This window comes from Crinia signifera, chromosome 7, assembly GCF_055691185.1.
Source record: "Crinia signifera chromosome 7, ASM5569118v1, whole genome shotgun sequence".
Classification (NCBI taxonomy): Eukaryota; Metazoa; Chordata; class Amphibia; order Anura; family Myobatrachidae; genus Crinia; species Crinia signifera.
The window spans coordinates 178,284,297-178,302,348 of NC_139223.1; the positions used below are offsets into that span (position 1 = coordinate 178,284,297).

Consider the following 18,052-nt stretch of genomic DNA (forward strand, 5'->3'; position numbering starts at 1 on the left):
TATGTAGAGTACCAGGGCCAGATTACCAATGGGGCGGATGGATCTACAGCTGCAGGTCTCCAGATAAGAATAGGCCCTACGGGGCAGCATGATGATCAGCTGACTAGTTGGCAACACCGTTGGCCATAAATCCTATGTATTAACGTGATATATCTAGTTTTTTCACAAAATGATTTAGGTATGTTAGTGGATAGTGGGGCTATCAGCGTGAGATTGGAACACGCCCACATGCCACTGGCCACACCCATATATCACAGATCACACCCACATGCAGGGGAGCTTTAAGAGAGGAGGAGGCCTGTGTGCAGCCTCCTCCATCTGGGCCCGCTTCGCTCTCCACTGAAGGGCTAAAACTCTACTACATATGTGCAGATCACTTGAAAAACGGTGCGGTGGCCATTTTTATTTTGAATTCCCCAATGGTACTGCCTTCATCACGGGAATCCGGAGGAGTGAGTCTTAAAAAATGGGGTGCAGGCCCAGGGCCGGATTATAATAGGGGCACAAGTGGTCAGTACCCCTGGGCCCCCCTCCATCTAGGGGCCCCCTCTGGTTGGCATGTATTCCCCCCACCCCATTTTAACTAATGGTTTTGTGCATGGGAGTGCTGCAGCTTCACCTATCTGCCAGTGTGCAATGCATTACTGGGAGTCCCATAAGACTTTGCACAATAGGTCAAAGGTTGAGAGGCATGTACTGAGCTCTGCTTGGTGGAGCTCATCATATGTTTCTCAGGCCCATGAAGGATAGCAGCAGCAGCTGCCTTGTCATGGGAGGGTTTTTTAATCAGAGGCAGCGCTGAGCCGGTCAGGGCTCCTACAGAGTAAGGTACAGAGGAACAAACACAGGCTTTTCATGTGGTATTTTATATATGTTTTTATTAATCCCCCCTGCAGTTGACCATTGACCAAGTTTATACTGTGTTTTGACAGTGTAATATTATCCTGTGCAGTTTGAGGCCAGTAATCACAAGTAGGAGGGGGCTCCCCTTTATAAAGTGCCCGGGCCCCCCAAAGGCTTAATCCGGCTCTGTGCGGGCCGCCCTGGGACATAGGGTCCCGTTTGCACCGCCCCATCTAAATATACCACTGCATGCACATCACTGGCCACTGCCACGCATCACTCACCACGCCAACATGGCACTGGCCACACCTACATTCTGCTGGACACAGCTCCCTTGCCTCTCACAGTAGGCCCTTGAACATTTGTCCTGTAATCTAGGCCTAATGCATAAAAAGCTACATTTTGAAAAACAAGATGGCAGAGTACAAACAGTACAGTGAATATAACATGTTGATATTAATGTGTTGAATGAGATTTTTTGTTGATTTCATTACACGCTCTTATTGCTTGCGATAAATAGATTTACGGTATTTTGCATTAATTATAAGTCATTGTCCTATAGAATGTGTGAGGTGGTCTACAGGTGCGTTATCGCTATCCGACGCTCTCCCATTCATATGTTTCATTAGGAAAGGACTTTCCTGTCAAGAGAAGGCCCCAGGCCCCCAACCACATAAATTATTACCGTCAGTCTGTGACGGGGCTGGAAACCCTGACGTCCACTTGTGAAGTGTTGTCATATCTGTATATGCAATTTGATTGTAATACAACTGTTTCAGGGTAAAGAAGAACAGGAGGAAAGCAAGGAGCAGGGAAATCTCTGAAGACCTCAGTTTGATCTGCAGAACTTCTCACCGTGAATAAGAAAGATAGGTCGTCAGGGATTTTACAGCTTGACTAACACCAGGACAGGTTGAATCGTTCAACCGGAGAACTTTGGGACTGCAAGGAAACCTGCTTTGGATATATCTCAGTCTTTGCACCGAGGAAATATATGAAACACTGGTGGAAATAGTAGCTTCAAATTAATCTTCTTTCCAGAAGAAACCAGTACTTGACGATTCAGTGAGTGACCATTTCTATTAAAAACTGGGGTGACGGCTATTTTATATTTACAACACAGGGGATAATACGGAGGACACATTTTGGGAAAGCAGTAAGACAATTCATCACATAAAACCTATGGATTCTTCAGCGCCAATGGGGTGGCCCTTCATCAGCCCGAATCAAAGGCAAAGGAAAATTGACCTAAGTGAGTCTTCTTCGGTAAACCTAGACATTAACGGCTCTTCAAAAAGAAGATAAACAGTTGACTGGGACTTTTTGCATAGTGTGTGGCGAAGAATGGATAGTTTTCATATCTAGATTAAAAGTGTGAATTTGTTGGAAGAGCAATAGTACAGTACAGGTGAGTCCTCATACACCTATCCCCCAAATTGTGCCAATTAACCCGGCTAGGCTGACCATGGACCTAGCTGAGCCAAGCATCCAACCAGAGGCTTTTTACCAAAAAATGTGTCTTATCCACATCACAAATGTGACAAACGTATAATGCATGGGTACCCCAGCTATTGGCGCTGGCATTTCATGTAGTTTTTGTGCATGATTCAGCCTCAAATCTGGGTATAAAAAGTAAGGACAGGGTTCTAATATGACCAACCCACCAGTCTTACCTAATCTATGATTTTATAACATTTCATATGCGACAAAAATATAAATCCTTAGAACACTAGAACACTATAAATTAATATCTCTGTGGGTATTATGTGAATAAGACACTAAGGGGCAGATTTATTAAGATCAGTGAAGTGATAAAGTGTCTGTTTTTATCACCGGCCAATCAGCTCCTAACTGTGCAGTTACAAGCTTGGTTCAAAAATGACCGGTAGGAGCTGATTGGCCGGTGATAAAAACCAGACACTTTATCACTTCACCGAGCTTAATAAATCTACCCCAAAATTCTGGAAAAAATACAAAATTATGACAGACACTGCCCTGTGGAAAAACATCTTAGTCTTCCAACATGAGCCACCAAAATGCTAGGTGTATGAGGAGGCATCTGTGGTAGGAGTATAGGTGACAGGGTTGTTCGTAGAGGGCTGTGGTTAAGGGCCGCGAGCAGTGGTGTTCGGGATAAAGAGTAGAGAGCTGTATTATTGAATATAACGGATGAGATAAGTCAGTAGTAGAGATACAGGATTGTATGCGATTGAGAGTGGTACAGAAGGAAGGGAGGTTCCGTATTTCAAACAGAATTGTAAGTAAGGAATCATGGATGGAAAGTGGTTAGATGAAGACTGAGAAGAGAATAAGAATGGGATGAAGCAGTTATAAAACTGAAAGAGATAAATAAAGGATCATTTATAAAATAAACATATTTGATGCATAGATTGATGTGTTATTCATAAAGATGAAGATATGCTGGAAGAGAAAGAATACGGAGAGCAACTGGAACAGTGGGGCACAAAAGAGATACAGTACTGGAACAAAATGTAAAGATTGAAGGTGGCCATACACGCAGATTTATCTGCAGATCTGTCTGGTTGGAACAAAAACATGGTTATGGATGAGAGCAAATGACAGTTGACCATTTGCTTTCAAATGCTGGAAAACTGACAAACTGTCACTCATCCATAACCATGTTTTGTTCCAACCAGCCAGATCTGAAGATAAATGTTACTAGTGTATGGGCACCTTGAGAGATGTTGGAATAGAGAAGGAAATTTATAGTTTCTGGACTAAATGGTACAGCTGGAGAGCTAGTGGAATGGAGGGGAGAGTTTACGGAATAGAAGGTCATAGAGGTTAAAGATTGAGAGTCTTTGGAACAGGCAGGAGAGATGGACCGGTCCTGGAGTAGAAGGGGGAAGATGAAGAGTAGCTGTGTGAGAGGGGTAAGATGGCGATTTTGGAACAGAGACCAAAGCAGAGGGGGAAGATGGATATATGCTGGAACAGAAGTGAACAATAGAGTTGCTAGAGGAAAGATGGAGAGGAAAGATGGAGAGATGTAAAATTTGCAGAGAGAATTAGATTTGGGTGAGTTATTTTGTTTCTGTGCAGGGTAAATACTGACTGCATGATTTTACACTTCAATATAGATCTCACTTTGAAGAAAAACCCCACCCAAATCTAATTCTCTCTGCATAAGTAACATCTGCCCCACCTACAGATGGTTTTGTCCATCTAAGAAGGATTTTGTCAGAAAGAGTGAACTAGAATAAGGCCCAGAGTGTGGAACCACCTGTGTTCCAACAACTCTTCATCTACTGTACCACCACTTTTCCAACAACTTTTCATCTACCAGAGATGAAGAGTTGTTGGAGCACAGGTGGTAGATGAAGAGTTGCTGGAACAGATGTGGTAGATGAAGAGTTGCTGTAACAGGGGTGGTAGATGGAGAGATATTGGAACTGAGTAGTAGCTGAAGAGTTGCAGGAACAAAGAGATTAAATGGAGAATTCCTAGAACAGAGGGGTTAGATGGAGAGTTGCTGGAATAGATGTGGTAGATGGAGAGTTATTAGAACAGATGTGGTAGATGGAGAGTTACTGGAACAGATGTGGTAGATGAAGAGTTGCTGTAACAGGGGTGGGAGATGGAGAGATATTGGAACTGAGTAGTAGCTGAAGAGTTGCAGGAACAAAGAGATTAAATGGAGAATTCCTAGAACAGAGGGGTTAGATGGAGAGTTGCTGGAATAGATGTGGTAGATGGAGAGTTATTAGAACAGATGTGGTAGATGGAGAGTTATTAGAACAGATGTGGTAGATGGAGAGTTACTGGAACAGATGTGGTAGATGGAGAGTTGCTGGAACGGAGAGATTAAATGGAGAATTCCTAGAACAGAGGGGTTAGATGGAGAGTTTCTGGAACAGATGTGGTAGATGGAGAGTTGCTGGAACAGATGTGGTAGATGGAGAGTTTCTGGAACAGATATATATGTAGCCACAAATGTCTGCAAGGTTATGTGACATTGAGTAAGTGCGAAAGACTTGTAGAACATTGATCACCTATTACAGAACAAAAAAAATCTGAACTATACAGTTGGATTTTTAAATGACAAAAAATAAAATAAAAGAACATTTTTTTGCAGCCGAAACCCCCAATCTTTGTCGTTTCATGATTAATCCATCTGTCACGCACATTATTAGAATGATTTACTGTGTCAGTGATTATAATAGTGACAGAGTAAGATATAAATGCGTCACATTTCTGTTACATGCAGCTTAGTTATCATTCGTTCCTGTTTACACATCTAAAAGTACATTTTTATACATTGTATTGGTGTCCTGAATTACTGCGAAAGCACAAATGCTTTTTAAATACCACCGAAGCTATTTATTATAATTGTGTTGAGACGCTCGTAGAGCAAATTCAGGAAGAAAAGTCATATGAAAAGCTTCATTTGCAAGACAGACTCTCTGCGCCAGAATCCAAATGTGCCGTATGCCATAAATACTTCCTGAGGTGTTTATGTAAATTCATATTAAATTCTCTACATGAACGTGCAATCACTGTCTGGCAATAACAAGCTGAATCTTCAGCACTGAGCGCGCCACATTTTAACTTAGATTTGCTAAATGTTATTTAGCACTTTGCTGGAGAGACTCTAAATTCTAAATTAAATCTGCATAATGAAAGCCGGTTTCTGCAGTCAGGACAGATGAATATCTGAATGCAATGACCTTGCGTCTGAAATGCTATTTTCTTTTCTTCTACTGCGTAATAGATCAGGGCAGGGTTCTGAACTGTTAAGTGACATTTACATAAATCAACATAAAAACAAGTACATTAATGTTTTTGTGTGTGTATATATATATATATATATATATATATATATATACTGTATATGAGTGTGCGCGCATATGTATCATCAGGGGCGAATCCAGGATAAAATGACAGGGGGGGCACCATGATAAAAGAGGGTTTGGGTGGGGGAGGGCCGGTGTTAGTGGTGCCAGTGTACATGCTAAGAGAGCTGCAGAGAGAGGGTGGGAATGGGATTAAAAATAGGCCCTGGCATTTAAAGTTCGCAGGCCCACCATGGTGACAAAAGTGAAGGATGTAGTTGTCCGCGCGCCGAAGGCGCGCTCCGGAAAAGGGGGTGTGGTCACTCAACAGGGGGCGTGTCCTTGAGTGTAGTGTACAACACCATATACAACTTCTACACATTATGCAACAAAATACTAGACCCCATTATACTTGCCCCTTACACATGATGCCAAATGGAATGAGCCAAAATTCACATAATGCCACACAGATTGAGCCAAAATTCACATAATGCCACACGGATTGAGTCAAAATTCACATAATAACACACGGATTGAGCCAAAATTCACATAATGCCACACGGATTGAGTCAAAATTCACATAATAACACACGGATTGAGCCAAAATTCACATAATGCCAAATGGTTTGAGCCAAAATTCACATAATAACACACGGATTGAGCCAAAATTCACATAATGCCTCATGGATTGAGCCAAAATTCACATAATGCCACACGGATTGAGCCAAAATTCACATTATGCCAAATGGTTTGAGCCAAAATTCACATAATGCCAAATGGTTTGAGCCAAAATTCACATAATAACACATGGATTGAGCCAAAATTCACATAATGCCTCACGGATTGTGTCAAAATTCACATACTGCCAAATGGTTTGAGCCAAAATTCACATAATGCCAAATGGTTTGAGCCAAAATTCACATAATAACACACGGATTGAGCCAAAATTCACATAATGCCTCATGGATTGAGCCAAACTTCACATAATGCCACACGGATTGAGCCAAAATTCACATTATGCCAAATGGTTTGAGCCAAAATTCACATAATGCCACATGGATTGTGTAAAAATTCACATAATGCCACATGGATTGAGCCAAAATTTATATAATGCGCCAAAGGCGCGCATTAAACATTTACACCATAATGTCCATTACACGTTAAATTACACGCCATTATGTCCATTACGTATTATGCCAAACACCATAATGCCTATTAAAAATTATGCTACATAAGTTCTGCTTATCTACATGCTCATTGCCAAGGGTTCCCTGCTCATTGCCAGAGGTTCCATGCTCGTTCCCATATGGGATTACATGCTCATTGCCAAGGGGGAATACATGCTCGCGGTAAATGTGGGACAGCTACCGCCAGGCAGAAGTGACAGCCACTGAGAGTGGCAGAGCCTGGCTGTATTCAGAGCACTGCAGGTCCCGGCTATTTGAAATAATACCCCTTTTACACCAGAAAATGCATTCCCGGGTTGGCTCCTTTTACACCAGCCTAGTCCCTGCATTTTCTGGCGTGACGGGGAGAGAAAACCACCCCTCCCCCCTTTAACCAGTTTTCTCATTTAACTGGCTATATCTTCGGAACCAACTGACCCATTTACATGAGACAAGTATCATATTGAAAAACTTTTGAGTGGGCTTTGAATGATACTGAATAAAACTGGTACGTTTCATTCCAGAGTAATCTTCCCTCAAAGAACATGAGCAGCCATTTCAAAAATAAAAAAATCGGTTTACCCACAATATCTCTGGAACCCATTGACCAATATGGACCAACCTGGTATCATATTGAAGGCTCAGCGATTTGAAATTGAATGAGATCAACCACAAGCTTCTGTGATGCCAGGGGGGGGGAACTGGCAGCCGTCGGAACCGAGTGGGGGTCGGAATTAACGGGTCCCATATTATCCTATGGGGAAAACAGCTTTGCCAGGCGATATCTCTGGTTCCCGGGGGGCTAGAGACACGGGGCTGGGCTTGTTGGAAAGCCCTGGTGCCACCCCCCTGAATCCGCCATTGTGTATAATAGACACATACAGTTGCAAATTTAGCAGATTTGAATGCATTACAAATTACATTTGCATACAAGGCCCCTCCCTCAGATGTGGTCGATTCAAAGGAAGGGAGTCATGGGGGAGCTATGAATTGTGGGAGGGGGTCACGGGGTGCCTCAAATCCAGGGGGGAGACTGCACTCCCTCCCATCTCTCTCTCTTTCTTTGCACTCCTTGCTCTCTCTCCCTGCACTCCTTTTATCTCACTTCGCTCTCTTTTAATCTGTCTCCCTTTCTCTCTCCCTTTTCTTTCTCTCCCTCTCCATCCCACCCTATGTTTCTCTCTCTCTTCTTTCCTTTCTTTATCTCTCTCTTTCTCTCTCGCTCTCTCTTTTTCTCTCTCCACCCCTTTCTCCCTCTCTCTCTCCGTCTCCCTTTCTCTCTCTCTTCTCTCCCTTTATCTGCGTTTCTGTCTCTCCCTACCTTTCTCTCTCTTCTTTCCCTCTCGCTCTGCCTTTCCCTACCTCTCTTTCTCTCTCTCCCTCATTTCCTCTTTCCCTCCCTTTCTCTCCCTCCCTCCCTCCATTTCTCTCTCTTCCTCCCTTTCTCTCTCCATCCCTTTCTCCCTCTCTCTCCCCCTCCCTTTTTCTCTCTCTCTCCCCTCCCTCTCTCTCTGTTTCTCTCTCTCCCTACCTTTCTCTCTCTGTTTCTCTCTCCCTACCTTTCTCTCTCACTTTTGCTCCCTCCCTATTTTAAAATAGGGAGGGGGCAGCCAAATATGTGTTGCCTAGGGGTGGCCTTGCACTTAAATCTGGTACTGGTCTGGAATGCACTGTGGCAATATTAAGGAAGGTTGGGGGTCAATGTGAGGTCCATATTGGAGGGGACCCCACAATTTAGTTGTCTTGGGGCTCCCACAAGCGTTTATCGGCCCTACTGGAGCTTTTGCCACATATTGCCATTTAAGGGACAGAGCAGAACTGTTGCACATGCCCAGTGGTAGCAGCTAGTTCTAACAAGTATGCTCTGTGTGTCCACAATCAGTGCACAGGACCAGAGAGTAGCTACCAGGAAGAAGAGACAGGAGCCTTTCCATGAGGTGGGAGAATGTGTGCTTGGTTCTATTATATTTATTTTTATGTATTTAATGTATTTATTATTATGGTCTGTTTATCCTTTTCCTAACCACTTATTAATATTAAATGTTTGATACAGCTTATGCTAGAGACTATATATAGGGCAGTATTCAATTAGGCTGGTTCGCCATGTTATTATGGCGATTTTGTGCTGTAAGGCGAATTTTTGACTAAAACGGTGAATCACCCTATTCAATGACCAGATGGCAAATACATTTCAAGGTTTTTTTCGCCATGATTCACTGAGTAGCAATCGCTATCTTTTTATGGTGAAGTGGAATGTGAACTTTTAAAATAAAGTGTTTTGTTTTTTACATTTGGTGTAAAAAAATCAGGAATTTTATTCTGAGGAGGGGCATGCTATTTTTATTCATGTGCTGTAAGCACATGAATATATATTTAATAAAAAAAAAATATTTTTATTATTATTTTTTTTACACAGACCAGCCAGCAGGGGGGCGGAGCCGAGCCGCTCATTAGATATTCATATATTCACTGCACCCGATCATTACATATGCATGATCGGGTGTAGTGGATATACCCGGTCCCCTGCTGGCACCCCCGGGGGGCAGCCTGTGCTGCCTGGCACCCGGGGAGCCCACCTCCCCCCCACAAACGTTCTGGGGCAGGCAGGGAGACTTCCATCCCCCTGCCTGCCGCCGTCCTCGGGCTCCCTGCGGCATCGCCGCAGGAGTTAAAATTCGCCAGTCAGGGGCAGCGAGCCCCTGACTCGTTGAATACTGGAGCCGGCGAGGCTCCGGAACGCAGCGAGCAGTGGCGAATGTGCAGCGAATCCTAAACAGGATTCGCTGCACATCGCCAAAATGCTCATTGAATACTGCCCATAGTGTTAGATATTTCTGCATTCCATGGTGGGGGATTGGGGACTGCATTTGGAAACCCCATGTAGAAATCCTGGGTTTGACACCAGGGGGCATCACATCCGTCAGCCACCCGGATACCAGATGAGGCAATCTAGGTATTAATAGACATCCCATGTGATGTGCCGCAAACCCAAGAAAGTCATGTATCAACAGTATGATGTGTGTAAAATGAAGATCGCCCCCCTTGCGGGCTCGCTGCGCTCGCTACGCTCGGCACGCAAATTTATTCTCCCTCCAGGGGTGTCGTGGACACCCACGGAGGGAGAATGTGTCGGGATTTCGGCAGTCGGGAATCCGGTGTCGGGATTCTGAACGCCGGGATCCCGACCGCCGGGATTTTAACTGCATCCCTTGCAGATGTGTATATGGTCTATACCCCTAATATTTTGAAATAGACATTGGGTTTGAGAAGATTTAGCACCGATATCTACTTGTTTTTGTGTGTAAAATGAGGCAGATGCTAATGAAAGATTTCCATAAATAAGGGGCTAGCGGTATAATGACCTCTCTCCGCATTGTCATAAATGAGACCTCGGGAAATAGACAGTCACCCGGAAGCTGGGGACATTGTCAGCTTTTGCTACTCTCACACGGCTCATAAGATAACTAATAGTAAGGGTGGGATATAATAGCGGAGGCGAGCTGTGTGTCAATAATACACACTGTATTAGAAAATGTAATATATCTATAACTCTATATACAGTTATATAACACACAATAAATATACATGTATGTGGAAGATTACTTCGCTCCATAGAGCCCACGCCACTGCCCTCCGGAAGATTAGTGCCATCCATCAAAGTCTTGACAGGACCAGTAAATAGGTTTTATTACACTTTGCAGAAGATACTAATTCTGCTCAGCTGCGCTCGCTAAAATAAAACAGAATAAAGATCAGTGGCGGCTCCAGAGGCGGGGTGGAGGCTGCAGCACAGTTTAAAATAGGGAAGCCGCACACTGCCAGTGAGTCAGTTTGGAATGGCAGTTGGTGGCAGTGGGTGTGGCTTCTCTTTTTTGAATTTTGAACAGTGCTGCAGGTCCAACTCTGGAGCACCCCTGATAAAGATTATTGGGTACTTGTTTCCTAGCACGGCGCCCACGATTTTCATCTTATGCCATCTTTTTGATCGCATCGCATGCATCACATGTGACCCGATCACATGCGATGCGATAAAAAATGATTTTTTAATTGTACAGGCACCCTGATGGGTGATTACTATGTTAAATGCATCCCCATTGTTAACGTCACCCCCACTATGAGCACCAACCCAAAGTGTGGGGGCGGCGGTACGTGTCCTCCAACCTTTTCATACGCCCACTATCCACGTCGGTGTGGAGTTGATAGTATATAGTGGCCTGGCGAGCGTAGCGAGCCCCGGGAGGGGATGCGGATTACTTCACATGTATTCCGCGTCTGCTCGCCACGCTTCGGGCTCGGTGGCTCGCTGCGCTCGCCACACTCTATAAAATCAACTCCACGCCGACGTGGATAGTGGGGTTATGAAAAGGCCGGAGGACACGTACCGCCACCCCTCGTGGGCTCGCTGCACTCGCCACGCTTCGGGTTGGTGTTGATAGTGGGTGTGGTGTTAACAATGGGGGTGCTTTTAACATAGTTATCACCCATCAGGGTGCCTGTACAATTAAAAATCGCAACGCATGCCATTGTAATGGCATGCGATGGGATGCGATATTAAAATTGTACAGTGCGGCTCTTAGGACCTGAAAATCGCATACGATGGGCGGCGTGCTAGGAAACAAGTACCGATTATTACTATATGGAAGATGCCTTCATTAATTTACATTGTGCATTTTGCAATGAGAAAAATGCCCCATGAGCCTCCGCTAAAAATGGAGCACAAACCTAGAAATCACCTTTCCAGCCCCGGGCTCAAAGAACCAGTCCTGGTTTTAGAAATTCAGGGGTCAAAAAACATAGGGGATCCCCAAGATTTTTAAAGCCAAAACCAGGCTCAAGGGCCAGGCCTGGTTCAGAAAATAAGAAGCCAATAAGGAGCGGCCATTGGCTGGTGGGTGTAAATAACCCCAAGAATGTGGGAGGAGCCACGAATGTAAACAATCATTCAGGCTTCTCTCACAGGGGTATTGCCATGGGGATGTGAATGCATGTAGTATGTTATAAATTTATACTGTTGTGGAACTACAAGACCCAGCTGCCTTTTAATGCCCCACATGCTGGGACTTGTGGTTCTCCTAGTCCCTGCATGCGGTGCAGGCTTGCTGGGACTTGCAGTTCCACAACATCACACAATAATGTTATCTAATATTTACCATTTATCAGCCCGTGGCCTACCACCCCAGAGGCACCGGGGACAGCCCCAGGCTTCAGCCTGGTCAGGGGTAACTCTGGAGGGGGGACCTCTTTATTGGGTCCCCACTCCTCCAGGGTCCCTGCCTGGGCTGATCAGCCTCGAATATGAATGCTTTGACCGGGGGAACTTGCATATAAAGTTTCCCCCGGATGTGGCATTACCTTGGCATTACCCTGTTGGGTGTTTGGACCTGGTGTTGGTTGTCAAAATACAGGAGACCCCTACTCATTTTGTCCCCCGGATTTTGGGAACCAGTACCGGCCCTTGAGTCTGGTGCTGGTTTAAGAAATCCTGGGACTCCCCTATGATTTTTGTCCCCTGAATTTCTAAAACAAGGACTGGTTCTTTGAGCCCATGGCTGGTTATTCTCAGGAGGGGGGACCCCATGCAGGTTTTTTTTTTTTTTTTCATTTTAAACATTTTTTTGGACAGAACCATGCACAGATCGCACTGGTCTGTGCGTGTTTCTGTCAAACTCACCATGTTGAACTTGGCATAATTGTTAATGTTTTCCAAAAATCGCATCATATTAAATGTGTGCTTCGTATACTTTATAATTGGAAAACATCTGGATGCGAATTGAGGTGTGAGAAAAAAATCAACAGGTCAGAATGTGCGATTTTCGGGGCAAAATGTGCGATTTTTTCCCCTGCAATTCGCATCCTATTATGTGCGATTTTCGAAATACTTGCAAATTCTGCAGTTTTTTTACTAAAAATCTCAAAATTTTAAAAATCGCATCCTATTAAATGTCTCCCAGGATTCCGGAAGCAATCTTTGCAGGAACGAGATAAACCGAACAAGCCCAAATATGAAAGAAGGGAACGGAATTCTGCCTGGAATCTATTCAACATTCAGAATGCTGGAAGATGGGAGGAATGGCGTCTTTCCCCCTCATTGACTTATGAAATCTAATTTTACTTGTAATGAAATGACATTTCCGCTCATCGTTAATTTTACAGCTATTGGTCGGAGCTCACATTTCGTTCCTCTGAAGGCTTCCCGTATTTCTCTCTGTAAAGGAATGCAATTACTAATTGCTTTTCTCTTTGTGTGTGTTTTATCTGAAAAAAACAACAACAGTTAAATAGAAATTATGTGTTCTGCTGGTTTAATTAGGCCTCAACCTTTAATTTCCTATCTCAAAGTAATAAAGTAGCTGTACAATCCGAATGGGACTTTCTTTTCTTTTTTTTTTTTTCATATCAAAGCCATATTGAATGTTGTTGGTCTGATTGCTCATTTCTTAGTAAAGTACAAGTTTAACACTCATTGGCTCTGATTCTGAATAACAGGCAATGCCAACGTTGATGGGGATGAGCAATTCCTTGCTACTGCACATGTGCAAATATCCCTAAAACCTCATGGAGAATATGCACATAATTTTAATTGAAATGCACTGTATCTGTGGTGCCTTTGAAAAGTGCCAGAGCCGGATGAAGGGAAAGGGGTAGCAGAGGGGACACTCTAACATGGACCCCCCTCTGGTCAGGGCATACTGAAATTACTGTCTCTCCCTTTTGTGCAGCAGCAGAAGGAAGAACCATGCAACCAAAGGAAGTGATGACAGATAGCAGGAAGGAGAGAAAGTGACCCAGGGAAGTAGGAGTGTGTGTGTGGGTCCCTGCCTTAAGTGCCTTAGGCTCTCCAAGTCTTAGTTCAGTCCTGGGTGTTCCTGGGTGATGACTGGGAGGTGGCTAAGCAGACAACTGAAGATAATCTGTTCTATGGGTATGTTTTGGTAAGGTCATGGACATGCCACTGAAGTGTTTGCATACCAAGACTCTTAGGGTGAAATTTAATAGGATGCGACTTTTAGTCATTTTTAAATTCACCCATTATCGCACTTTTTAAAATTGCATTTTTTGCAGTGAATCCGCATATTTAATGAGGTGCGTATTCTGGGTAAAAAAGTGCGATAATGTGTGATATTTAGGCATGAAAATGTGCGAATTTGAGGAAATGTGTGAATTTGTGTTTAAAAAAAAAATGGTGTGAAGTCCCCCCTCCTGAGCATAACCAGCCCCGGGCTCATTGAGCCGGACCTGGTTCCAAAAATACGAGGGACAAAAAGCATAGGGGTCCCCCGTATTTCTGAAACCAGCCCCGAGTCTTGGACCGGCCCATATTTTTGGAACCAGGTCCGGCTCAATGAGCCAGGGGCTGGTTATGCTCAGGAGGGGGGACCCCACACCATTTAAAAAAAAAAAAAACACTTTAACACATGTTTTTACACAGGACCATGCACAGATCACAATGATCTGTGCAGGGTTCTGGCCAATTCGCCTGTCAGAACCCGGTCTACATATGTGGCGAATTGTAGACACATTTTCCCGATTTCGCATCTCATTAAATATGCAAATTCTATACTTTTCAATGGGAAAACATCTGGATGTGAGTTTCGCGGCAAAATCTGCGGGTTTTGTCAATTTTCGCATCTCATTAAATATGCGAATTTGGGAAAAAGTGCGATTTCGGAAGTTTTTGATGAAAAAAGTCTAAAAAAAAAAAATCACATTTTTCACCCTTAGACTTTCACTTTGGAGGCCACACTCTGTGCCTGCCATAGGGCTGGTGCAAGTCTTGTTGGTGTGATTGATCCTAAAGATGTAGCTGGCTGTATAATAGAATCTATGGATGCTTATACTAGACAAGATGTTTCATCTCACCTCTCGGTCCTGGCGAAAGGCGATGACAGCACATACATTCCCAGTTTTCTCATCACAATTGTTTTCTCATCACAAAAGACGTGCTTGGGCTGAACCTCCTGCCCTGAGTGATGATTGTTGGTAGAGAGACAATTACCAGGCACAGTACATGGTGCTTGTTTGTATCCTGACTTTTTTCATAACTAGAAGTTTTCAAGTAGCAAAAATAAGAAAAATATATAAAGTTAAATTTCCATATGACTCTTTCTGATACTTCTGCAGCTACCACTATGATTCCAGTTTCTTCCTGCGTGTTCGGACAGGGGGACCGTGGTTTGTGCCTTGCACATACGCTAATCGCTGGCGGTGCTCCGACGTGGGAATGCTGGGCATTCACATGTAAATTAGCATTGACGCGGTGTGCTGAGGCGGTGACCAGTGGCGGTCACATGATGTCAGCCACCTGCCCGGTCTTCTGTCCGGAGCCCGCAAATATAAGTCAGTATCATTCGATGGTCGGTAATTATCGAATGATTTATTCTGCCGCGGGCATGGTTGTGCGAGGATATGGCAGCGGGGGGGGGGGGGGGGGGGCATTAGTAGTAGTTGGAATAGCACATGAGTGGATGGGGCCCTGCTTGTGAGAGCCTACACAGATGGGGTAGGCAGTGAGCATGGAAAAGCGGGTTAGGATGAGAGACAGTTGGGTATAATGAAATAGATCTTGAGAGACTGCAGTTTTGTAGGGAGGTGGAGAGTCTGATAGCTAGAGGTAGAGAGTTCCAGAGGTTGGGAGCAGCATGTGGTAGCAGGAGAAAGCAATCAGTCAGCAGTTGAGGCGATGTGTAAATGAATAGGTTCCTTTACGCCTGTTTGCAACGTTTGCAATCTGAGTCCTTTCCAATTAATAACTGACCCCTATTATTACACTTAGTTTTTATACGTTCTTTCCAAGTCTCTCTCGAACTCGCTGCCAGAAAAATAGCAGAATATAAAACTCCACAAGGACATGGCAACACTTAACCGCAAATGTATTTCACAAGAGAACTTTATTCTTCATTCTTCTTATTTCCTTGATAATATCACTGAGTCAGCACAGTAGCAGAAGAAATCCCTATGGGAGCCAGTTCTCTGTTATGTCCCAAAGCCACTCACTGGCTGTAGTGCTCTGCACCAGCCTGCGAATGCCACGTCTATGACTAATGCTGAGAAGATTTAGGCATGACCTTGGAGTGAGCAGGCCCAATGCAATCTCAGTGTAGCACTGGACTGATGGATGTTCTTTCCTTCCTGTCCGGCACAAATACATTGCTGGCGGAAGACTGCCAATGTAGCACTTCACATATATCCACATGCCGGTGACTAGCACAATGTACGGAGAAGATCAATATACGTCCTACCATACGAGCCATTTATATACTGCAATAGCATTGCATAAAGGGCTCTCTACAATATTACATTCCGTACGCAATATATTGCAGCAAGCCCTGAAGCTGTGATCACAGGCGACCGCGGTTTCAGAGCCGATGGGGAACGGCGATGATGGGACAGGAAAGGGGCGGTGACCGACTGTCTTTTTGGGAGCGGTCGAGACAATGCGGGTATGTCTGGACCAGTCTAGACATCACGCAGCTGCTCCACCCCAAACATGACCGGACTGTGTCTGGATTCACAGCTAGGCTGCACAGCCAGGGGGCAACCGGTAATGTGCGAGCGCTTTGCTGTGTCCTTGCCCTGTACCGGGCTGCCCCTTTGAATCAGGCCCATAAGACGTCATTTTTTATTTCTTCTACCTCTGCGCACAGTGTCTATTCACTACTGAGAGGGAATGGGGGTATGGCCAGCAGGTCTCATAGCCCTGGCCATGCCTCCAACATTGGCGAAAATGGTGGGGTGTGGCCTTCTAGAAGCACCACGGACATTGGCTATGCCCCCTGATCAGCAGGCCACGCCCCCTAATTTCACAGCCGCGACTTAGGTGCGCTCTGAAGTTCCTTCTCCCCAGCCACCAATGTTGGGTCATTCGCTAGCAAGCAGGACCCTCTTACCTTTTCAAGTTCTAACTGGTTTATTGTTTTATTAGAGACCAAGAGGAGAAAGGTCGGTCGCACAAGACCACACAATGAATGTTTATATGACCCCCAGAAAATTCAATTTAATACAGTTATAAATGGAAAAGGAGGTGTGCTACCCCAGGACAATAAGATATGTCACAAAGAAAAAAGGAAAACAGGAATGTCCTGTTTATATGGGTGCACCTAAAGTAATAAAAAATTCAAACTTTTATTAGTTTTATTTTAAAATGCTGCGAAATGTTTTTTTTTTAAAAAAATACATGAAGAATGGACAAACAACGATTAAAGTAGGAAATAACAATTAGTAAAATAAAGGTGAGATTGCTCTCCCTGACTTCACTTCTGTAGTGGGGATGGATTGGTGTGTAGGGACGTTGTGGGTGTTTAGGTGTGTTACACAGTTAACGTTTTTACTGGTGGTGTCCACACAAGAGGTACCACTACAGAAGTGAAGTCAGGGAGAGCAATCTGTCTGCCACCTTTATTTTACTAATTGTTATTTCCTACTTTAATCGTTGTTTGTCCATTCTTCATGTATTTAAAAAAAAAAAAAAAAAGGTACTTGTGTATTATAACGGCGCCCGATTTCATCCAAATCGCATCCGATATCGCATCCGATTTGCGGCCGATTTTTGGCCGATTTGATCTGCGATGCGATTTTGCGTCCGATTTTTGGCCATTTCCTGATGATTTGCATGTTATTCCATCCTTGCACACCCCCAGGTACTATGTGATGGTATGCGATGTGATTTTCGGAAAATTGCCCCTGATTGTACAATTAAATATCGCATAGCAACGCATGTCAGCAAGTGGCATGCGATGCGATGTGATTTGCAATGTTAAATGCACCCCCATTGTTAACGCCACCCCCACTATCAACGCCAACCCGAAGCGTGGCGAGCGCAGCGAGCCCGCGAGGGGCGGCGGTACGCGTCCTCCGACCTTTTCATACCCCCACTATCCATGTCGGCGTGGAGTTGATTTTAGATAGTGTGGCGAGCGCAGCGAGCCACCGAGCCCGAAGCGTGGCGAGCGGACGCGGATTACTTTACATGTATTCCGGGTCCCCTCGCCACACTTCGGGCTCGGTGGCTCGCTGCGCTCGCCACACTATCTAAAATCAACTCCACGCCGACGTGGATAGTGGGGGTATGAAAAGGTCGGAGGACGCGTACCGCCGCCCCTCGCGGGCTCGCTACGCTCGCCACGCTTCGGGTTGGCGTTGATAGTGGGGTTGGCATTAACAATGGCGGTGCATTTAAAATTTTAAACACCCATATGGGTGATTGTACAATTACAAATCGAATCGCTTCACATGCATCGCATGGCATGCATC

At 44.5% G+C, this 18,052-nt stretch overlaps 1 protein-coding gene across 4 annotated transcripts in view; it reads left to right on the top strand.

Moving 5' to 3' along the window:
* The window catches only part of VWC2L (von Willebrand factor C domain containing 2 like), a 122,756-nt gene that overhangs the window by 83,970 nt on the left and 20,734 nt on the right, over positions 1-18,052 (top strand). Inside the window, exon 4 of one of the 4 annotated variants that reach the window (XR_014450850.1) lies at positions 1,623-2,095. The exons of 2 other annotated variants lie outside the window; for them this stretch is intronic. Coding sequence is in view for 1 of the 2 variants with exons in the window: in XM_083154492.1 (XP_083010618.1) it covers positions 1,623-1,627 (5 nt within the window). In the remaining variant the exon portion in view is untranslated. Of the gene's footprint in view, positions 1-1,622; positions 4,937-18,052 lie in introns of those variants that run through there. One more of the 4 variants, XM_083154492.1, reaches the window with a different exon arrangement.